The sequence below is a fragment of the Cylas formicarius genome, unplaced genomic scaffold (assembly GCF_029955315.1).
Source record: "Cylas formicarius isolate icCylForm1 unplaced genomic scaffold, icCylForm1.1 PGA_scaffold_6__28_contigs__length_40554024, whole genome shotgun sequence".
Classification (NCBI taxonomy): domain Eukaryota; kingdom Metazoa; phylum Arthropoda; class Insecta; order Coleoptera; family Brentidae; genus Cylas; species Cylas formicarius.
The window spans coordinates 11,885,390-11,909,277 of NW_026844347.1; the positions used below are offsets into that span (position 1 = coordinate 11,885,390).

General features: G+C 32.2%; 2 protein-coding genes across 3 annotated transcripts in view; both read right to left on the reverse strand.

Annotated features, from left to right (window-relative positions):
* Window positions 1-11,232, reverse strand: part of LOC132702785 (uncharacterized) — a 30,088-nt gene extending 18,856 nt beyond the window's left edge. The window contains exons 1-2 of one of the 2 annotated variants that reach the window (XM_060671563.1): window positions 11,034-11,232; window positions 3,689-4,015 (exon numbers count right to left, since the gene is read on the reverse strand). In XM_060671563.1, coding sequence (XP_060527546.1) covers window positions 3,689-3,998 — 310 coding nt within the window. In that variant the 5' untranslated portion in view covers window positions 3,999-4,015; window positions 11,034-11,232. Of the gene's footprint in view, window positions 1-3,688; window positions 4,016-8,190; window positions 8,369-11,033 lie in introns of those variants that run through there. The other variant, XM_060671564.1, reaches the window with a different exon arrangement.
* A 1,963-nt stretch (window positions 11,233-13,195) lies between these two features.
* Window positions 13,196-23,667, reverse strand: LOC132702784 (uncharacterized). Its single transcript, XM_060671562.1, has 5 exons — window positions 23,620-23,667; window positions 23,244-23,542; window positions 21,268-22,536; window positions 18,106-19,279; window positions 13,196-14,928 (listed from the first exon to the last, which is right to left on the reverse strand). Exons 1-5 carry the CDS (start codon window positions 23,642-23,644, stop codon window positions 13,268-13,270), a joined length of 4,428 nt encoding a protein of 1,475 aa, XP_060527545.1. The 5' UTR covers window positions 23,645-23,667; the 3' UTR covers window positions 13,196-13,267.
* Between the last annotated feature and the right edge of the window lie 221 nt (window positions 23,668-23,888).

The following is a 23,888-nucleotide window of genomic DNA, read 5'->3' on the forward strand; positions in this document are numbered from 1 at the left end:
AGACGATGGACAAAGAATCTTGAAATTTTAAACTCCCACAGTATTTAGAAATCTTCTGGATTCGTATTCGTCAAAAGAAAATGAAAAAACCGTAAGACTAATAAATAAGCTAATTACCAGTCGCCGAACAACAATCATCAAACCGGACATCAATTCATTCTGGCCCTTCTCGAAGCAGGTACAAAGGAGAATACAAATTAAGGACAAGGAAGTATCTAAGTAAAGAAGAACTAAAAGTTCAGATTTTCACGAAATTATATATTATGACATGACAATTGTTTCGACAACACCGTGTCGTTACCAAATGTAATATTTACAAACTACCTGCTACTATATATACCGAAAAATGACCATAAAACCTAAATTAATGTTGTTGCCAGAATTTAAGTTCAACAAAGGAGAGGTATCTAAATCTAATTGATCGTTAATCAATGCATTTGAATGTCTCATTTTGTTAATCTCCATGGCTTCCAATAAATTTAATTTTCTACTTTTTGTGGCTGTGTGTAATATATCAAAATTGTCGTCAAAAATGTGTTTTTCTGTGTTTAAGTGTGAAGCATAATTAGAATCTAGACTATTGTTTTTAAACGCTCTTATATGTTCGTTAATGAGTTTCTTGAAGGATCTACCTGTTTGTCCAATATAAATTTTAGGACAAGATCCACATTTCAACCTGTAGACACCTGATTTTTAGGATTTTGGACATTTCGATTTATTGTTTTTTAAATATTTTCCTTTGTGTTGTTAGTTCTGAAAGCTATTTTTAAACCACATTTTGACAAATGTTTTGAAACTTTTTCGCTAGGTTCTCCTATGTATGTAATTGTTTTAAATTGTTCGTGTTCTGTATTTGGTTTCGGATAAATAGAGTTTACTGTTGTCTGTATTTGTTTTTTATTTATAATTTTATCTATGATGGACGGTTTATAGCCGTTGTTCAGTACCATTTTTTTTAATGATATTAAGTTCTTTGTTGTAATTTTCTGTTGAGAGTGGCGTATTAAGAAGTCTGTGTATAAAAGAGTTAAATTCAGCCATTTTGTGTGTATAAGGGTGATTTGAGCTGTTATGTATGACTGTGTCCGTGTGTGAAGGTTTATGATATATTGAAAAATCTAATTTGTTTTGCACTTTCGTAATAGTTAAGTCTAAAAAATTAATAGAGTTATCCTGTTCAATCTCGATAGTGAATTTTATACGATTATGTATTGAGTTAATGTAATTTAAAAAAGAATTCAATTGTCTGTCCTTTCCTAGAACTAGAACATCCTTTAAGTAAAAGTTTTTTATGGTGGTATAAATATGTGGAGGATGTCTTTGCTTGCTTTGTTGGAACGATTAAATTGTGATAGTACAAGAGCATAGCAAAAAAGCCTTTTAGTATCCTGTCATCCTTCCATAAATTAATTTAAAATTACTGTATGCAATCTATCACCAAAACAATCAAAGTTCGTCTAGTTGATGCTCGAATCTCTCATATATCTCAGGGACTTAAAACAAAACAGATAAAACCCGAAATCTGCATTTATAGGCGACTTTTATGAGTATCGTGGACATAGCATCGAACCAACCGTGTAACAAAAAGAAATTGGTCCACGTACAAGGCTCCTAACCAGAAAAAAACGAATGTATCTACAATACCTGGGGCATATAGCTAGAAGATCAGAAACAAAAGAACAACTAATTATAGAAGAGGACGTAGAAGGCAAACGCAAAGCGCCCAACTAGATGGGTAGACCAAACAAAACCGTTAATAAATATAAGACTTCATGATGCCGAAAGGATTGCGCAAGACAGGCAAGCATGAAATCAACTTCTGAACAAAATGTATCACTACACTATGTCACTACTTAAGAAAGAGTCTTTAATTTGCTTGTAACGTGCTCTCTAAATTTTAGCCCAGAATCCAGGGTAAATCATAAATCATAAAAAAGGCAAAACCGAGATCTTAATAGAGAATTTTACTTTACTGTTAATTTTATCAATTTGATTGTCATTTCCAAATATCAGCACTGTGGATTTATTATGAGAATTGAATAATATATAGAAAAGTGCAGTAGAGTGTCATCGGCATAAGAATGATAATCACAAAACTGTAATGATGTTTTAAACCTGGATGTAAAAATTTCAAACAGAAGTGGACCTAAAATACTACCCTTGTTAACAATTGTTAGGGGTTGATTCGTTGAGTATGACTTTTAATATTCTGTGATTTAAATAAATATGAATTTGCAAGACACTTCACTGAATCCATGCAACCATGCAAGAGCGCTTTCACAACTATAACCAGATCTAAAACTCGATTTATTTGCTTGTCCATTATTTACGTTAGAATTTTAGAGAGTGCCAGCAGAATACACAACGCAAATGATCTAACTCTGTAGATCCTTTTATTTTAGCCAGGAATATGACTTGTGCTTGTTTCCACAGTACAAAATACATTCCTTAATTATGTCGACAATATACTGTACAAATGTGGGTTGCAATAAAGTAATATTAATACTGTCGGTTCCTTTTGCCTTAGCCTTAATATTGAGCGCTTCAAATTGAAGCGTTAAGAAGTTCTGAGTTGGGCAAGGCTAGAAACAAAAAATGCTAATTGTATCCGCTTTATGAAGACAATTAGGGAGAGTTTTTTGTATGCTTTTTATAAGATTAGGTTTTTTTAGTTCCACCATTTCTCTTTAGAATTGGAATTTTTAAATTATGTTTGATTTTTTTTCTTTCCTAGCTGCCATTGTTGTGTAGTTGCTACTAAGTTTATAGTAATTATAGTGTACAGCGAGCTTGGATTGTTTTTTTTAATGCTGTTTCTTAGTTTTTATAATAGTTTTATATTATCAGTTATCCAGAGGCTGTACTTACAGTAGTTACCTTACAACAAAGTTTCATTAAAGTGATAATACTGCCGGTTTCTGTTACAAATTTCGTCAGTTAAAGTGAAATTAAATTGTTCATCGATTCCTTGAATAACATAATTTTTATAAAAATTAAGAAGTTCTCAGTTGGGCAAGATATTAGAGGCCGTGGAGATTATTAAATAAATATTATAAGCATCTGCATTATTAAGACAATTAGGGAGAGTTTTTTGTTTGCTTCTTATAATATTCTCTTCTCCAAACTCCTTTCTAGAATCAGAATTTTGAAATCTTGAAATTTTTTTCCTAACTGCCATAGTTTTGAAATTCTTAATAAGTTTTTAATAATTATAATGTATGTACATAGAACTCGGATTCCTTAAATTACTTTTTGTAATAGATCTATAATCAGTTATCCAAGAGCTATACTTACAGTAATTACTTTGTTTACGACATTTTCAAGGGGTGCAGAAATATATTTTATAATTAATAAATAGGTATTCGCCTGTGTTGCAAAATCTGCGAGTATTATGAAGCGTTTATTTGTTCGTGCTCTATTTCGTGAAAAATTGAATAATCAAAATAACCTAAAATAGTGTCAAAACCTGGACATATGTCACCCTACGAATAAATTTTGTGCCAAAATTAATAGGACATAGTCCGGATAAACATGTGGACGTAAATATAATTGTAAAAAAAAATAATAAAAGCCTATCATTTGCGTCGTTAGCATTGAAAACCTTGGACCGCGATATCTAAATTGCCTTTACACATGCATATCGTGCATAAATAAACCGAATACCACATTCGATGCATACTATACACACCTTTAGAGGATTTTCCCATATTATCGCCCTTATTTAAAAAATTCCCCAGGCCTTCCAGAATTTTCCCAGCGTTGCCGGACGTAGCAACTTTCTCCAACACGCCATCGACGAGTTGCTTAGCACCACCAGACTGTAGAAAATTGTTTACCATACCCCCGATATTTTCCATGGTCTGTTCTTTCAATATTGACGCACTCGCCTCTTTTAGCGGACTTTCAATTTCCGAGTCCACTTCGTTATTATTTACATCCTGGAGTGAATACCTGACGACATTTAATATGACTAGAAGAAGTAGTAGTTTGCTGGCCATCTTATTGAACTTGGTTTCTGCAAAGTACAAAAAAAAACTTTAAATTGAAAAAAAGAATAAGAAAAAAATTACAGATAAAAATTCCTAGGTCAAAATTATTTTCAATTTGGTATATTACTAATTTTACAAGTTTCCCTGGATTTCTCAATGATTTAGCCGATTTTACCGATTTAAAAAAAAATCATTTTTAAGTTATATGGGAATATTTTGAATTGCATTGCAAAACTACTAAAATAAAAAAGTAAAATACGATAGAACCTCTTTCTAAAAAGTTAAATTAATAAATTTGAATTAATTGAATTCCATAAATTTTTAAAACAGGCATAAAAATTTTAAATTAAAGATCACTTGAAATTAGAAAAAACTATTTTTGCAAGCAAGCTATATTTTTTATAATGTAACAATTTATGTGTTGTGTTAACAGTTTGAACTGTAATAAGCAAGTTGCAAAAAAATAAAGCACACATACCAGACTGAAACAAAACTTTAATTCTGCAAAAATGCCATGAAATGAAAAGCAAAAACCTAGAAATTAAGTTAAATTAAACTATTTAATATCGTTTATTTTATCAATGAACCCTTATTACTGGCTCCATGTGCCTCGAGAGTTCCTCAAAAAAATGTTGAATATACTCCTGCGGCATTTATTTATAAACAAGTCTTTCCTAGAGACAAACTCCGCTGTACAATAAAAAAGAAAAGCACAAAATGTCACAAAAAAAGATACTTAGTGGATTAGTTTAAATTATTCCTTAGAAGCTAAATCAAATCAATTGGTAAGTATATTCGAAAAAGTATATTTTGAAGTTGGTCTATGGTTCTCAATGGCCTTCAATATTATTGAATCCCATGCCATCCCATAAAGTCATAGACATGCTCAATCGGATTTAGGTCCAGGCTTGTTGCTGCGTGCTGTGCATAAAAATTAAATTGTGGCCGCTACAAAGCCCAAAACGGACTTCGTGAAGGACAACAATCTCTCTTACGTACCGATCAGAGATAAACTTGCCCTGGTTTACTCCTATAGTTGAGCTTCCTCAACAAGAACAACCGCTCTAACGGCCTCTTCAGCAGTTAAATGAATTTAAATCTCCCACATCTTTACATTTTTTAAATCTGCTTAAATTGTAAAGACTTCTTGCTCTGATATGTTAATTTGAAACATGGACATAAACAAGTTAACAATATCACTTCTTTTTATTCCTTCTCAACTTTTAATTGTTTCAAAATTAAGGTGATACGACAATTTTGGGCGGTGTATATTTCTAAATTAACTAGCCCAAGCCTGTCCCAAGTCAGGTTGAAAGGAGGGAGGGAGAGGAGTAACAATCTCGTAAAAGGCAGGGTTTAACTGATCCAAATAATAAAACACTATAACACTATTGTTTAGGATGCAGACGAAGCCCACAGCGGCAGTGAAGGCGGAGAAGAACGACTTCGGCAGATCTTGTGAAAGTAGCAACTCAAACTGCCGCCAAAAAAAAAAGAACGACTGCTTAATGGGACAATAAGGAGAGAATATAACAAACGACAATGGAAAATGGCCTCTGTCAACATCTATTAATTTATAAATACACATGGACACCAAACACCAATATTTGTGACATGATCAAAGTATCTTTCAAGCCTGAACCACGAAAGTACTAGGAGGCTTTACCAACGCTAATTGAAAAATTAACAAAACACAGATATATCACGGAATGCAGCAACAAGTGGGGTATTGGGAATCTATGACCCAGGAAAAAGACGAAAGCCGGAATGGTCGAACCATGAGATCGAAACATAAACTTAAGAGAAGAAAAAATCCCATCACAGATATATCAGCTCCCAAACAAATGCAGGTAAAATACTTTGCAACAGCACCCAGGCAAAAGGCAGAAGAATGGCATGGAAAAAAACTGCTGCAGAATAAATACTTATTTGGGAAGCTCCAGAACTTCGGAAGGTTGGAAGTTTCTTAAGGCATTAAGACAAAACAAAAAAAAGAGACAGTTATCCCCAATAACTCTGGAAAAAATGGCACAACTACTTTAGCACCCTTCTTAAAGAAAATATTTTCTATGTCAAGATCGACATAGTGGTGTCGTGCAAACAGCTACTGCTTCCATTATGTTTAACTGTGCGGAATTTAGGAATATCTGTAAATCTAAAAATAAACTGTTTACAGAACTTATTCTAAAATTGCATAAGGACGTAAAGCCATAAGCACATTAAACAACGTACTCTTTGACCGAAATATATTGAAAGCGAGAAAACATAGAACCAATAATAATATAATCAAAAGCATAATTACATACGGAAGGAATGGCAGATCAACCAGAGGGCAGAAAACTCGCTAGAAGCAACAGAAATGCATTTTCGAAGACGTGCCGAGGAAAGGTCAATAATGGAAAGAATAAAAAACGAAAAGATTTAGGAAATCAAGGGAGAAAGATACACAATACAGGCAGACTGGTGACTACCTTCCAATATTTGTAGGTATGTACTCATCATCTTTACCAGATGGCTTAGAGTTTTGCTCGGGTAAATTTTATGAGAATGACTGATGCATATATTTGTTACAAAACATCAACTAAAAATGCAAGAGTTTGAAAATATTTTAGAGAAAACCCGCAAAATTAACTGAAGCCAGGGAGGTTATGAATTTGGGGCCCATCTGGACACAAACCTAAGATTCAAATTGTTTTGATGACTGATATGACTGGGTTACTCATAAGTTTATGGAAGGTAGGTGCTTATCTATGGACTATAAATAGTGTCTCTACCACAAAATTGTTCATATTGAATGTATTTGCTTCAGACGGTTTCCTAATTCAAATTTTCCAATATCAATATTATAATGTCTTAAACCCTTGAAATGTTCAAACAAAATTTAATAATATGTGCATCTCAAATTTCTGGTTCTCCCGTTCAGACGGTTAATTAATCCCTTTGCAGCGTCAAAACTGTGATCTTTGTAAAATTATGTTAAAAGTGTTACAATATATATTGTACATACGTATATTTGTTCGTACAAATGAATAACTATTTATGCATTCATTAATAGGTGTGGTCAAAAATGCGTTAAGTGTTTTACGACAAAATTTGATCTACGCTATTCAAACTAGTTTCCTAGAGGATTACAGTTCGTCGAACACTATTCATAAATTACGCTCAATGAAGTTGTTGAAATTTTAAACTTGTACATTAAGGTTTTATTTAAACTGAACGATCGATGATACAGCTAGTGCTATCTTTTTAACACATCACCTAATTAACCAACCAAATGACCAATTTCAAATCTGAAGCAGATTATCAAATACAATGATTTTCCTCTAAAACTTTCTCCATTGAACCTATGTTGTAGATGTAACAGGAGCGGAAATCCCTGCATAGAGAAACGAATTTGGGACACATTGTATAATCACTATACAGGGTGTCCCATCGGAAACTGGGACGATCTGTTACGGAAAATGTATAAGTAGCAAAAATTTAAAAATTTTGAATCAATTGCCATACCATAATATTTTTTATGTGGCAACTGACCACAACTCTTTTGTTTTTTTTTTTTAATAAGATTTCTGGCAGTTTTTTCAATTTTGTTTTAATTGTAATTCTTTTTCAACATCTTGTATTATTAATAATACAAATTACTAACTAAATCTGTTCAACAGACCATTTTCTATAGGGTAAGTTACTACTAAAATTTACAGATATTATGCGATGTGCAAACGTACATTTTTGACATAAAGTCGTAAATATCTCAGAAACAGTAAAATTTAGGTATGGGATATTACAACCAAATTTGTCTAGAATAATATCTATACGTACTTCTGGTAAATTCGATTGTGCCGCCATCTGGAAAATATTTTAACCACCCACGTTAGTTTAACTCCGAATTTTCAAATTTTTGCTATTTATAATTTTCTCATACCACATCGATGAAGTAAGCGGTCGAACACACTGTATAGTTATCATAATTATTGTCATGTATGCCGTAGGGCATCTCTCTTTTGTATGTCGCCCCGCATGGAAATCAATCTCTACACAAAAGTGAACCCGGTCCATTAAAAATTCACTATTATTGAGTTCACAACAAAATTGTTACCCAAGCAGTTTCAGCATAAAATAATATTCAAAACATGATTATTTGAAAATCCCCTAGCAACTCCAGCAAAAAATTTGTTTCCTCAGTAATAAATTATTTACTTACAGTTTTAGTTAGTTCGAAAATCACAAATCGTTCAATCAACAAGTATATCAATGTGGCAACCAGATTGGCGTATAGGTACCAGCAATTGGCAAATACCGAAAACACCGATAAAAATATTTATTAACTCATAAATTTATTGTTAAAGGTGTTGTTACGGGATCAGCCGTACATACACTCATTTCAAATTAGAAACCAATTGAACCTTGCGTCAAACGTGTTTAAATAACCGTTCGGTTAGTTTTGCTGCCTTAAACCTAGATAAGATACGGAATTTAACATAATAAACGTGGTTATGTTTAACAAAAAATCTATTGTGTCATTTGAACCAAAACTAACGCAAATTTTCAACAATTCAGCGAGGACGCCATAAGACCAAAAAAATTTCGCCAAGCACATTTTTATTTTCCGTAGTTTGAGCTCGTCGTGTTTCGTGAAAATTTTCACCGTTTCTTATCTTATCTGGCAAGTGTAATGTGCTTTTTACTGATAGGCCGAAAAATTTTTTTAAAGTAATATTACCTATTGAAAAATATTGACTTGCCAATAGAGGAATGAAGTTGAATGTATTAATCATTTTTGATTTCAACTAATAATTAGATACATTAAGGAGTACGATTCATAAATTTATGCGTCAAATTATCCTAACTATGGGGAAAACACATACAAATTCAATTTTAATTTTTTCTCTTCTCAAAATAATCTTTCTTATTAGCGGAGTGCCCTACATTAAAACTTTTACAGGAAAAATTTTCAATCGTGCGAGGTTTCCAGTTTCTCGAAAACGCATTCTCGTCTTTGATATTTTATTATCGAATTTCAAACAATTTTTCTTTAATGTTTTACAATTTGGGTCTTTTGCGGTGTTCGTGAAACTAATTATTCTTTCACAAGAACTAATGTAGCGCATATTGTTCTGCATTATATAGGCGATTTAAAATTTGCGAGTTCACACCTCCATACAAAAAAATGTGAAAAACTATAAGCTTAAATTCTCAAATAAAGATTTTTGCCATATTATTCATAAATATTCTGGATGCCTCGAACTGTTTGACGTTTCTCCAATCAACTTGTTGACTTCTTCAGAGCTTAATTGAAACTAACTCGCATTCTACTCTGCACTCACTTATCAGGGGCGCAGCTAAATGAGGGACATGACTGAATTCCATATTGGTAAAGCAAAGAAAGTAAAAGATTTTTCTTTGGTAGAATTGTGATTACATGCAAGAATTTTAGTTTAGTGTAATAAGATTTGATGCCCGGTATTATGATTATTAGCATAGTTGATAATTTTCTTGCTGTCTCTGTCGTGTATTTATCGGGTAGAATATGTTGAGAGATTTTTGAACAAGTGGTAAATATGACTTTAATATTATAGTTAATATGCAGGAGGAATCTAGAAGATTTGTAAATAGTATTACAGTAGCCTGTGGAAATTTATTTGAAAAACTTTTGACATATTTGCCGAATGTAGTTATTTCATTCTTCATTCTGACACTAGAAGAGTTACAACAGGATCCTTTATTCTAAAATACTATGGCAACGACATTTTTTCAGTTGAAGGAAATCTTTGAGATAAATACGCCCAGCTTTTAATTCACGATTTTGAAAAAAAAATGAAAAAAAAAAGTAAATTAACTCAACGAAACAATAAGAACGAAATAAGAATCACCAATTTATTTTAAGTCATGAAAAAGTGACCTGACCTCTTTAAAAAATATCAACCCGTACAGCAAAATATTTCATTTGTTCAATTTTTACTTTTAGTTAAATTAATTAAAAACGCAAGAAATGGCTTTTATGCAGAAATGATTAGACTATCCAAAAAAAATTCTCATCTGAAATAAATTTAGTGACGCGCCTCAAATTTCACAATATCTGGAATCGTTTCTTAGATAATATTCTCCAAATTTAAGACTTTGAAGATACATTCACATGTCGTTTTTTTTCTTAAAATGAGAACAGAAATTACCAGCTTCAGTATTCATACATCACTCAAAAACAACCTGTTATGTCACATGTTTAATTTCCTAAGAGAACGGGTCCGAAGTAATAATTGCAGACAAAAAAATGATCCACAAGTAAATGAATCAAAAATGCGATTTTAAAAGAAAAAATCAACAAATTGTATTAACCGTCTCCTATTAGCTGTTTAACAATTAGAGTTTTAAGATGTAAGAAGTCAAATTTCTATAAAATTATTAACTACTGAAAAGCATTTTGGTCGATTTTGATAAAGTTTGGCGCGCTTAGCTGTGATTACAAGGGGCTTCTTTAAGTGTTATTAAAATAAGGTTTTTAATTTTCACCCCAAAAACTAACAAACACCCAAAGGACAAAGCAATTGTATTTTCACATGCTCAATCTTTAAAAAAAATTGTGAACATTGAAAAAGCAATGGCGTCCAAAGATTTTTCTTGAAATATTACGTCACTGCCAAGTTTTATCAAATTCGGTCAAAATGCTTGAGTAATTCAAAAACCATTTTTAAAGTTAGGAGATATGTGCATAGAGGAATAGATTCTTAGTTGTAACCAAATAACTTATCCCGTAATCATAATAAACTTTGACCGTTGAACACCTATTTCATTTAAAAAAAAAGAAAATTAATTTTTTCCCAAATAACAATCAGCAAAAGCAAATGTTGCTAAATTATTTTTTTACTTTTCATATGATTCATAAGAAGTGTTCTATATTTTCAAGTCCTTTGAAAATGTTAATAAAATTTCGAAAACTAATTAAATGTTGTGATAAAATGAAAACACACTGAATTAATCGCTAGCAAGTCTTGCCATTCAAGATAACTGTAAACATAAATGCAAACTGTTTTATACTCTTGGACTTACCCTTAGAATATAATAATAGATAACGTGTCGTCCCTCAAACTGCCTAAACTTCACCACGTAACACTCAAAACATGTTGTTTTCAGTATCACCTTTACTTTACTATGTGTGCGTGCTTAAAGGCGATCGACGTCTTACCATGCGAAGGCGCAAATAAAACAACTGTAACGGTACCGTACAACGGTGCTGCTGCTGGTTGCTATCAACTAATTCGTAATATGACATTACGTGAAGAAGAGTCAAAGTACCCGGTGGTACCTGCCCGAATGCCTTTATCTTACGGCAGTTTTTCGAAGGTCATCAGACCACGGAAGGATAATTTAGGTCGCGTTAAGACCGAAGCGAAAATCTTGTTGATACGTAGGCAGTAATTGTTTTATTGTATTCGCAGGTATGTACATAGGAATGTAAACGGATATTGTCCATGCTCAGTTAGAGGGTGACCCGTTTATTATCTTATCTCAGAACCTGTAAAAGGTATCAAAAAAATTGAAAGACAAAAGTTATTTGGATTGTTATATTTTTAAAATCTAATATTATCGCGCATACAGGATCTTTTACTTTTTATGAATAAATGAATAAAAAAACATGTTTAAGAAATTACTATTTGCAAGACTTCTGGATTCCTCCTGCATCGGCTGGTGTTGAATCGAAGTTGCATCAGTTAAGCTTTGAAGAAGTCAACAGGATGATTTGCGAACTGTCAGCAAGTTCGATTGAACAACGAACGCATTAAAAATCCGGAAGTTTTGTAAACAGTATTGCAGTAGCCTGTGAAAGTTTCTTTGAAAAATTGTTAAAGAAATTATTTTATTTCGTGTTCAAAATGCCCACCATTACTTGACAAAATTATAATCGATTTAAAAATCTTTCCAAAACATTACTCAGGATATTTTCATTAATTTATCTTATTTCGTATCTAATTTTACATTTTGTGGATTTTTCATATACACTTTTGATTTCAAATATCCCCAGAGCACAGAATCCAGTGGAGTAATATCTGGAGATCTTGCAGGCCATTCTATTGATCCCTTTCTAACCATCTACTGGCTGGAATTAAACATTCACGTACTTGTCGAGCAAAAAAACATTTTACATTTTTCTTTTTCTTGAAATCTAATACCTGATTTTTCAATGAATTTGTTTAATATTTTAATGTTTGACTGTAAAATATCATATACTTAAGTTTTGCCGTATCTGAATTTTATATCCTGTGTGACGTCTTTTTATAAATATTTTTTTTTTACTTACTTACATCACTAATAGGTTTCAATTGGTTTTCCTGTTACTTTGAGTTTTATAAAAGCTTACGTAGTAGGTTTTTATGAATACATTTTTGGTAACATATAAAAGTGTAAGTCTTTATTGCAAGAGTAATGGATGTAAGACCCCTAGGTAAATTTTCCAAGGTTGTTTAATATTACTTACTAATAATATGCACACTAACAATACTACTTAGCTACTTGCTAAAATAAAATTATAAACTTTTAAGAAAGGAAGAATGTCGGCATTATAATTAATATTCCTGAAATTCCTTATAATTGCAAAAAAAAAGTCTTCATAGAAAATTTTCAGTTTTATATTTAATAAGACCTTTTATATTAATAATGTCAACGTAACAATCGATTAATGTCAACTTTAGAGTTAAATCAAATTACAATGGGAAGGACACAAAACAAAATATATCGATATATATAGAAAAAAAATGAAGAGAAAAGGGGCTGTTTTTTATTTGATGTTTATAAAAAAAATAAATAGGTTTTGTGTATTGGCTTTGCTTTGGCATTATAAAATTTATTTATGCTTTATAAAGGGAACGACAAATAAATAGAGAGTAAAAGTTTTGTATAGGACATTTGGCCAGCATTAAAGATTCCTCATTTAACTACTCTAATAGTTTATAAAATGGGTAATCGAAACGTACCGTAACATTTACAATTATAAAACTAAAAATGTTAGTTGCAGACATAATGTATAAATTTTAAATTTTAATGGGCCTTTACAATGTCATTTTGATTCTAGAGTATGTTTGCTTGCCTAATATTTGCTAATTTAGGCATAGAAGCACAGAATGTTTGTCGCAACTTCTGTCGTGGCCACTCCCAACTTTAACTAGTTAACCTTCCAAGCCGGAGATTAACGAGACAAACACTAAAAAAAAAAACAAAAAACATCTCTTAATTTATTGCAAATGTATAAAAAATATTTTTTTACAAAACAAATTTATTTTTATTATCTACAAAAGTCGTTTTCTCGCGGATGTTCTTACAGCCGCGTGTGTTTTCATACTGCTCGGCTTATCGGCGGACACATCTGTGAATAATTTTTCTACGTCTTCCGATACGTCATAATTACTGCTAGCGACTTTCTTCTTCATTGACCTCTTAAGTTTTGTTGTTAAATCCTTAGACTTTGAGTTTAAAGCGGTTAAGCCTTTACATGGACTATTTCCTGGACTAGCGGCAATCACGCTGGAACCTTGGCTATCATTTTTAGAAGAATTTGTATTTTCACCATTGGACACTTTAACTCCGGCCCATTCTTCCATTAAGTTTTTCCGTACAACTTCGGAACTTGTAGCCGCGTTTACTTTTGTCTTAGATTTTTGAGTTTTTTTTTTCGAAGTCGAAGCACACGCTCCAGCTAAAATGTGAGGCTTTCTGGACTGATAATTTTCTACACCGTTGTCGGTAGTACACAGCTTATCTAAATGGTCATCTTTTTCGGCCAACTTTTTCCTTAACCGCGTACTATAAGTCTTGGGTTCTGTATATACTTGTAATTTCGACGTTTGGGCAGGTGTCCTTTGTACCGACTTCCCGGATTTGGCTTTAGATATCGCACCGTCACCACTCTCATCAGGCGAGGTTGATTCGAACAAAATGACCTTCTTTATCCTTCGTTTGGGAGGAGAAAATGCCTCATAATCGCTTACGCTAACGGTTACAGTAGACTGCTTAGTTTGAGGTGTAACAGGTGTTTTATCGGTAACAGAATCCGCTGTTTCGTACCCAACTTTCCTTATAAACTGAGGAGCAAGAGGTAATAAGAAACTTTGGCGTTGTATTAAGGCGTCAAAATATAAATGTACATATTTCAATTTCTTGGGCTGCAACAGTTTAAGTAACTGGCCATTGACATCCAAAGCTTTAGCTCTATGCCCCTCGTTTATTGCCCGGGAACTGATGGTATATAAAATATTGCCATAACACTCCATAAAATAATCATCAAAATCAAAAATTAAGTCTACAGAAACGTACGTTTTCGCTTTTAACTTGTAGTGCTTGTATTTATCTTTCAATCTCAAATACATTTTTTGTCCTCCGTACAAAAACTCTTCACCCAATTCTATTTGATTCTGGGAAAGGTTTAGCAAGGCATGCAAATGATGCTTTTCCAACAATAACAAGTGATATTCGAAACACATACACTGGAAACAGCAGCACTCGTCTTTGTGTTTCATAAAAGTTGGCAAACTGAAACCTTCGACCCTCAAATTGGGCGATGATGGTGAGAACTGTTTGTAATGTTGGGGCAAGTCTAGGGCTAGTTCCTGAATCTGATTAGTTACGTTGTCGATCTCTAATTCCTGACTATCCGAATTTTGTTTATCACAAGAAGTGTCAATATGGTAACTACTTTTAGACTTTTCCAGGTTAAATATAACATTAACACCGTTCAGTTTTACATTGCAATGATCGAACTTGGACGTAAGTAAATCTGAATGTGCGAGAAACAACAGGAAGGATGCGCATCTTAGCGGCAAAAGCATCTTCTGCGTTAGGAGTGCGGAGTTTTTGCTGTATAATCTAAGTTCTCGCGGCAGTTTCATTAGGTAGTACACTTTCGTTAGTTCTAATATGGTATCGAAAAGCACACACAGTTCATGGGACTGCACTGAAACAATAAAATAAATATAAATTCATCATCAATCGAATCTTAAAAGCAGTTTATTGCAACAAAAATTAATTTGATTAATTTGTAGTTTTTTTTTTAATAACTGAACCCTGAAAAATTTGGAAATTTTAAAACAAAATATGCACACTGAGACTTGCGAGTAGCTTTTAGTAAACGAAACCCAGTTTAAGATTGTTTGAGGGTGGAGTTTTCTAGATTCGACTAGTCGACTCAGAAAAGAATAATCAATAAGTGTTTAACCATAGTAATATAGTCTAGACTCTAGTCTAGATTTTAAACCAAATAATCCTTTACTCATCGCCGACGCAGCTTGTCATTTTCTAGTGGCTTATTTTCTACAAAGATCCCGTCAAGGAAAAGGCATAGGCCATAACCAAAATTTCCCAAAACCTCGTCGGTACACACTTAAAACAATTCAAAAAATAGTGAATCACATCTCAAGCATTTCACAAACTAACCACACAAAAAAGGATCGAACATAATACACCAATCGAAGTGAAAGAGAAATAATTAACTGTCTAAGCGAATTAGTATTTGGGGCACCTGGGGGTATCAAACTCGACATTGGGGTTAATAAAAAATAAAATAGAACTTCGGTGTTTCTTATTTATTGATTTATCACGAAAGATTTCTTTTACTTTCCCAAAAAATCAAAAATATTGGATAAATGTAAACATTCATGTTTGTTTACTCTTTTCTGAAATAATACAGAAAAAAATACATATATATATATATATATTTTTTCTGGCCAACATATTTTTTAAAACGCCTTTTTTCTAGTTTTTTAAATAAATTATAATATAAAAAATTTATTATCTTAATTTAAATATTGTTTGATCATGAACTAAAACGGTTTTTTCATCATAACTTTCGAACCACTCTAGCTATTTCATTGACATTCTGCTTTTAAGCAGCAAAAGATCAGGTTTGAAACATTAAGTTTTTAATACTTAACATTTTTCCATAATTTTGACGATTTCGCCATGATTCGATCACGATTTTATTTTTTTACTTGAAAACGCTGCACCGAAAAAAGTTTAAAGATCAAATTTTTTACAAATTATTGCAGCAAAAAATCAGTGGCGCATCATTTTATTTCTTAAAAACCCTTTCCGGATATTGGGCCTATTTTTGGTGAATTAATTTCGGAACACCCTGTATAAAAGTGCAACAGAAAGACAAGAATCCCTATTACTATATCTTAGTGCGAGAGGGTAATAAAATGTAAATTTGCAATGACAGGGATCATTAAACAGGGTGGACAAATTCTCGAATTTTTGATGAAGTGATGTGACAGCGGCGCTACTACAGCGAGTTTATCATAATAATAGCTAAACATGATTATAATTATATAGATGGGCAGTTATATTAATTATTCTGAGATCAACAAATAGATAAAGGGGTAAAATGAAGACCGTGCATATTGTTGACCGTCCAACTTCAATCACAGACGAACACGTTTGAACTATTTTTTCATATCCCGAATGTTGAGCTTTCGTCTCCAAGAGCTTTAAATACACTAAGAATAATAACACTGGTCTACAGTGATTTTGATGTTTGAAAGCTGTTTGCTTATTTGCATATTTTTGGGAGCCCTTTTTCCAAAAAACTCCATATTTTTGCTTTGTCTGTCATTTTTTATAGCGCTCTTAAAAACGTTATTTTATTAATATACATTAATTACATTAATATACAAAGTGATTTGACAAGCCTGGATAATATTAGATTTCTCTTCAAAGCAACAGAGGTGGCGCAAAAGCGTCAATACAGCGTTGTAACCTGCTTATGCGCAGTTTGGTTGTATTGGTCGTCAGGTTGTGTTCACAGCTGTCGTCTTCGTTGTTACGTATTCATAGTGTTCTAGAACGTATAAATACGGAAAGACGACATTGTGTGAACATAACAAATAACTTTTGTTATATTTGTGGCAGTTATGTAGTAGTAAATCAAAGGCAACCGATAACTTTTTTTTGTGAAAAAATGTATACCACGCTTATTTTAGTGTAAAAATTGACGACCAAGATAAGTTCTGGGCTCCTCATACTGTTTGTTCCGTTTACGTTGAAGCATTAAGAAACTTCCAAATAGGAAGGAAGAAATGTTTAAGCTTTGGTGTTCCTATGGTATGGCGAGAGCCTGGGAATCACAACGATGATTGTTATTTTTGTGCGTGTAATATTCAATGATTCAGCAGAAAAAAATAAGAAACAAATTGAGTATCCCAATCTTGACTCTGCTATTTGACCAGTTCCTGATGGACCAGATGTACGGATACCTACAGCCCCAAAAGAACTAGAAAACGTCATATCCTTAGAATCAGAGGAATCTAATTCCGACCCAAATGACTCAGATTTTACATCAGATTTCAAAGAGCTAGAAGCGTTTAACCAGATCGAATTAAAAGATTTAATTAGAGATTTGCACCTTCCAAAGAATCCATCGGAATTGTTAGCGTCCAAACTTCGTGACAAACATTTACTGGCAACTGACGTCACATCAAGCTTTTACCGGGAGGTATGTCAATATTGTACTCAGGAAGGACCGCTAGTGTATTGCAACAATATTCCCGACTAGGACCCTATTGAGCATTCCACTTTTTTACTGAATAAAAAAAAAAGTTATTTTAGAAATTTCGTTTTTTTTTTTTCTGTAATATTTGCCAAAAACAGCTGAATTCTAATTTTAAATATAATGGCATGGGTAGGTCAACTATCTGTCCGTCTACCTCCCACTCTCAGGACCCTTGTCAATCATCATAGATACAATACTACGCCTACGGAGTAAGGCAAAACATGGTATCTTTTTCGATGTTTCGAGTGTCTAGTGCCTCATTTTTTCATCATGCAGGGCCAAGAACAGTTTAGATAAACCTCACTGGGAAGTGTTACAATGAGAACTTTTAAACACGCGTTTTTAAACAAGACCACTGTGTATTTTATATAAAAGTCAAAACCTTTTTCCTAGTTAAGCAAGAAAAGAAAATTAAACAAACCATGCACACCTAGAACCTAAGTTAAACTGTTACGCTTGAAATCTTACATCTTGACTCAATTCCATTTCCAATATCTTTTTGTACTACAAACATTATATTACAATATAAAAAAAAGAAAAGCGTTCCTACTAAGATATGTAAAGGGAAACTAAAAATGTACTTACTTGGCCTAGATTGAGTCCATAGAACAACAATGTCCATGGCGCTGTGTAATAGGAAGGTCATTGGATTGTCCTCATGATTTCCGCGTTTACAGGACTGGGACAATTTGAAGTTGAGGATGAACAATTCAACTTTTAGATATTCCATATCTGCTTGTGCCTCATAACCACTGTACAACTGTTCGGCAATTATATAAGCATTATAGGAAATGGCCTCATCGGTATGCAAATAGGCCTTCGCTTTACATATGTAGTAAGTTATTAAGACTTTATTGGAGAGATCTTTTTCACAAAATTGCTCCAAACGCTTTGCCAAAGCGTCCCCTTTAAAAACAAGTTCTTGCAGTAATTTCTTATTCGCATCGCCCGCTTCAATGAGATAACTGATAGAATAAAGAAGTTTTATTTCATCTCCAACAATTTCAGCAAAACGGAGAGACAATTCGTATACCTGAGTTTTTCTTAAGCTAAAAAAATGTAAACGGTATTCGAGGGCAAACGCCAACAAAAGGGCGTGACAAGTATTTGCTATAACCATATCTGTTATTTTTTCTTGCGCCAAATGCGCCAGAATATTGAGGCCTTTATTTAAAATATCTATCATTTTACAGTGCCGATTTATCATTAAACTCTCATAAGCTGAAACTATGTCACATTCGTCATTGGGGTCTTTTGGAATTGGATCTATGCTACGCTTGTTAGAACTTTCCTCGATGCGCATTGTTCTTTCCATTTCCTTTACATGTGTTTTAATAATATCTTTGGAAGAACACTTATAATGGTAAAAATATAAAGTGGCCAAACTCACTTTGAAAAACAAATCTTTGTTATTTTTTATATGGGCTTCAAATTTTTCGATCAACTTTTGAATTAACTCATCCATTTCATCATGCAATGGCACATCAAAGTCGCTATAGACCGCAACAAAAACTTTCGAAACTGTCAATAAATCTGCTGTCTCTGTTAGCTGTTTAAATGCTGCCATCATAGACTCTCTACTTTTCCAAATCGCTTTGTAGCGTTCGATTTCAAACGACAACAGATCTACTTTTGCATCGCGAGTCAAGAGAAGCCTGGGATCCGTGATGCACTCCAAAGATGTATGATACTTTCCCAAAGCAGCAACTAGAGTCAACTGTTGGATGTTGGATCTATCATTGTGCTGTTTCAACTCGACCTGAAACGATTTTAAAGTACAAAAACGGTTCAAGGTTTCAAAAACAATCCCAATTATTTCAAGAAAATATTCCTAAGGTTGGTTTCTGAATCAACAACCCATTCCACTTCGGACATTTTTGCAGTTTACTTTCAAAGATAGAAAGAGGCGTTGGTTTTATATAGTAATCATTATCTCTTCAAATTTAGAACATGTATCTCGAAAAGGGATTAATTTGAAACATATGTTTATATGGTCCATTAAAAAAAAAAGGTTTCCTATTCCTACTTCCTAGAGTTAAGTTGAGACTATTTATAACATGGATTGTATTTAAATAAATTTGTTGGTATTTTAAATGTAATTTAAATTCAAATGTACTGTCAGAGAGAAATCTGCTCGAGACTAAGAAGCACAATGTTGAAATTTTGATGGCGGTACCAAACCCGGTCATAAAACAATACAATCAAAATAAATAAATTGAAACAAAAAAAAAAATTCTTACTTAGGATATGTGTTGCCAACCGTTTGGCAAATTTTACGTAGCCAATCGAGAATGGCAAATTTAAAAATAAGAAATACTAATTAGAAGAAATTTTAGAAACGACCTTATTCGTTGTCACAATTCGAATCGAATTGGATTAGCAAATGTAAGTAAAGTCAATTCCCTTGTTCACCAAACATTTGTTTACGATTTTATGATGGAAACCATTCACACGGTTATTGAAATTTTAACTTAAAGTCGTTCAAAAAAAAACATTTTATTGTTAAAATTATATCCAACAGTTTTGAAAATGTTTAAAAAATACAATATTATTTTAATGTATTCCGCTCCAGTTCAGTGTGTGTTTAGTGGAGGTGGCCACATATTAACACCTTAGAGAAATAAGTTATCTGATGAATATTTCGAGAATTTTTTCTTGAAAAATAAATTAGATTAAATATATTATTATTAAAAACAAGCAATTCTTGAAGACTTGAAAAATTTGTGTGGCTCCCAAAATCTCCCAAATCTTTCCATTTAGATTTCCTTTCCTCAATGGTAGACTTAAATGACATCGATTTGCAAATATTGCAGATAATTTTGTAAACTGTAATTCGAAATTAAATTGAAAATAAACTACTGAATGCCTATTACTATTTAATTTACAATAATTTTATTTTCAGCAGATTATCTATGGTTTTTTTTCTTTAAATAATTACAAACCGTATATTCATTTCATTCCATTCCATCTGATTTCCTAAATTAACCAAAATGTACTCAGAGGATCATTGTATTTCTTGAAGATGGTTCAATTAATTACATATTCCTATCATTGCTTTATTATCTTATTACATATAAAACAAAAAAAAATGACATCTTCGCCAAGTTCTGGTTTATACTGTTTGATAAATTAACCATAGCCCACAAACGAATAAATTAAATATGCAAAATTTTACTCCTGATAACTGTATATTTTTTTAAATACCACATTATTCTTATATAAAATAAAAAACAATATACATGGTGTTCTGGTAAAACAAAGAAGATTATAGTGAGTTCTACAAAAAAAATTATATTAAGAAAAACAATAGCTTTTCAATAAGTTTGAGATCAATTTTTATATGGAACACCTTGTATATTTTTGAAAAATTAAAATTAGATTAAAAAAACACTTGATACTTTGCTCAAGTCTTCCGAAAAGTAAAAGTTTTGAACTTTGAACAAGTAGGTTTTGGAAGGTGGGGCAACTAATTTTCGAGGGAAAAACGTTAGAGCTTAAAATTGTTTTTCCAAAACAATAGCACACTTAAATTTTTTTCTCAAAACGAGTAAATCCAAAAATATAATTTAACATTCAACTCTGGCATTGCGTTTCACAAGAAGAATAGACTACCATGTAAATTTCATTAAATAACAAAAATTAATTTATAAAAAAACTGCAGTCTTTCCTTTGAAATTTTACACAAATATTTATATAACTTAAATGTTATATGGATTTAAACAACTCACATGTTATTCTAAATCTTACCTTTGATTTGGCCCAGTAATTTTGGAAAACGTTATTTCTTTGTTTATGGTACAACAAGCAGTAGAGAGCCGCAAATGCCATGGCGGTTTCATAATCCCCACTAGAAAATCTTTTTCGGCAAAGAGTATTAAATGATGACTCACACATTTCGGTGTCCAAGATTGTAGGACTTCTTCCTTCATATTTGATCGAGTATTTCAAAAAGCATACAAAAAAATCCTCAAAAACAATATTATTTTGGGCATACAAAGCTGTGCCAATATTGTAAATGTGTATTCCAAGTTCTCTCCATAAGTTGATCCACTTTTCACATTTGTGAGCCTTTAAAATTTTCAAATATTCCATAAAACTGAACGCACTCCTTTTAGCGCATTGGTAAAAATCGCATGACAAATTCCTATTATATTCTACATAAATTTTTGATAAAAAACTTATTAAGGATCCCAGTTTTAATGATCCATAGTAATTAAGTTGTAATCCACATTGACAAGAGCATTCAGCGTCCAATTCTGTAAAGCAGTAGGATATCCACGTCAAACATGCTACTAGCTCAGTTACAAATTCCCGAGGACAGGCCATCCACTCGTTGACACCATCGGACACATAAAACTTCATTAGGGCGATCAAGGGCATATACAACTTTTGCAATATTTTGCCAAAAAATTCACGATCTTGTTGTTTAAATGTTTCCATTGAGTATCTCCATTTTCCAATACTTTTTGTCTCTGCTTCGTTCACTGTACTGAATATTTTTAGAAATTCGAATACATTCCAAATATTCTCAATTTTTTCATTTGCCAGGTAGAATTTAGTAGTGCTCAACAGGGAATTGACTTCTAGTAAAGAACCGGCGCCTATTAAATATTCAAATATATGTTCTAAAATACTAACGAGTCGAACAGTGTTATCCAAAGAATTTACCAATGCCGATGGGGGTAACATTTCCAAGAAGTAAACACAAACTTTTTGCAACTGAGAGCTCGCAGTATTAAGAATAGTAAGTATTTTAACACATTTGTATGCAGAGTTCAACATTTTTGTTGGGTTCAATAGTTTAATGCATCCTTTTATAATCACCTTATGTAATTCTATCAATTGTACACTATATTCTGTAGTTCCTTTTTTTCCATAGTTTATAAAATAATTTAATAGGATATTTGTAATTTGCTCATATGTAAATGCAGCTTTCTCGTTTAATGACAAATGGATGTCATACAAAAATGTTGGAATAACTATTGATTCCATGGAGCTTAACAATTCTAAATTTTCCTAAAATAAATATATCAATATAACAACAACAAAGTAAAGTATACAAATTCTAAAATACTATATACCAAATTCAGAAAGACCTATTTATCATCTACTAAAGATTTTTGAATAATGAAACATATTCATTATACACTGTGTCCAATTGAGTTGATACCATATAGGAAACACAGTACTACAAGGAGATAGGTCAGCACATCCTAGATTAAATGTTTATCTGTAGGAGCATATTGTCAATGCTAAGAGAAATTTATAAAACTATTAGATGGATAATATACTTTTCAAAAATGAAGATACTTTCCAATAAACAATTCACAAATTTCAACAAACCTTTTATATAGCTCAATAAATCTTATGATTGTATAATTCAGATTTAATTAGAAATACTGTAGATAATAAAATTTAGAATCAGTATCACCTTGAGTTTGCATAATATTTTTTCCCAAACCTCATTAAAATGTTATTTACATAAGAGTATTCGCATGGTTTCTGAGATTATCTCCTATTAGTCTTTTCCTTTCGACACTATGTGACAGAAGTTTTATAATGTTAATACATCCCTTTCCTATTTTTTTTATATCTGGCTGCAGCATTCAAGGATCCAAAAAGCAAAAACTACATTACAACTAACCAAAACTACATTGTGTCTATATAAAAATTTGCAGATTGAATTCAATACAATATTTATAGCGTAATAATCTAGGACATACCTGTTGAATGTAATACTTCAGTATGTGGAAGAGTGATTGCATATACTGAAGCAACTGCATGTCGTCAGGAAGAGTAATATATTTCACAATGGTGACTAAAATAGTGTACAAGTTTCCATCATCCAATTTCTTGGAAAGTTTTATACAATCGCAACAGGAATGTGATGCAAAAACAAAAATTTTAACAGCGCTATCCTGAGTTAACTGGACTTTTCCGAGCATTCGCAAAGACACCTTAAAATCTCCTTCTTTGGTTTTTTGAAAGATTGTCCTTAAATCATCCATTTTAAAACAGTAACCTAAAATTAAAATAAAACTAAATCATAAAAAAAATAAAAAACAGTTTCGTTAGTTATTTGAAGTTAATTTTACAAACCTTTTAAATATTTAAAAATCAACATATGACATGACCGTTACATGCAAACACTTCTTTTTTTGCGTTGTCAGTTGGGTCAATTGACCATGGTCAATCGCCCATTACCGTGATCTATCGAGATTTTTCAATTTATTTCCAACGAGGGAGATAAAGTATTCTCCACAACATTTACGATACACTTGGACGGTAATGCGAGAAAAGTACATTCTCGTGTTTGGTTCGAGAGAGATAGACGAAGTCAATACACCAATAAGCCCCTGATGTAACAC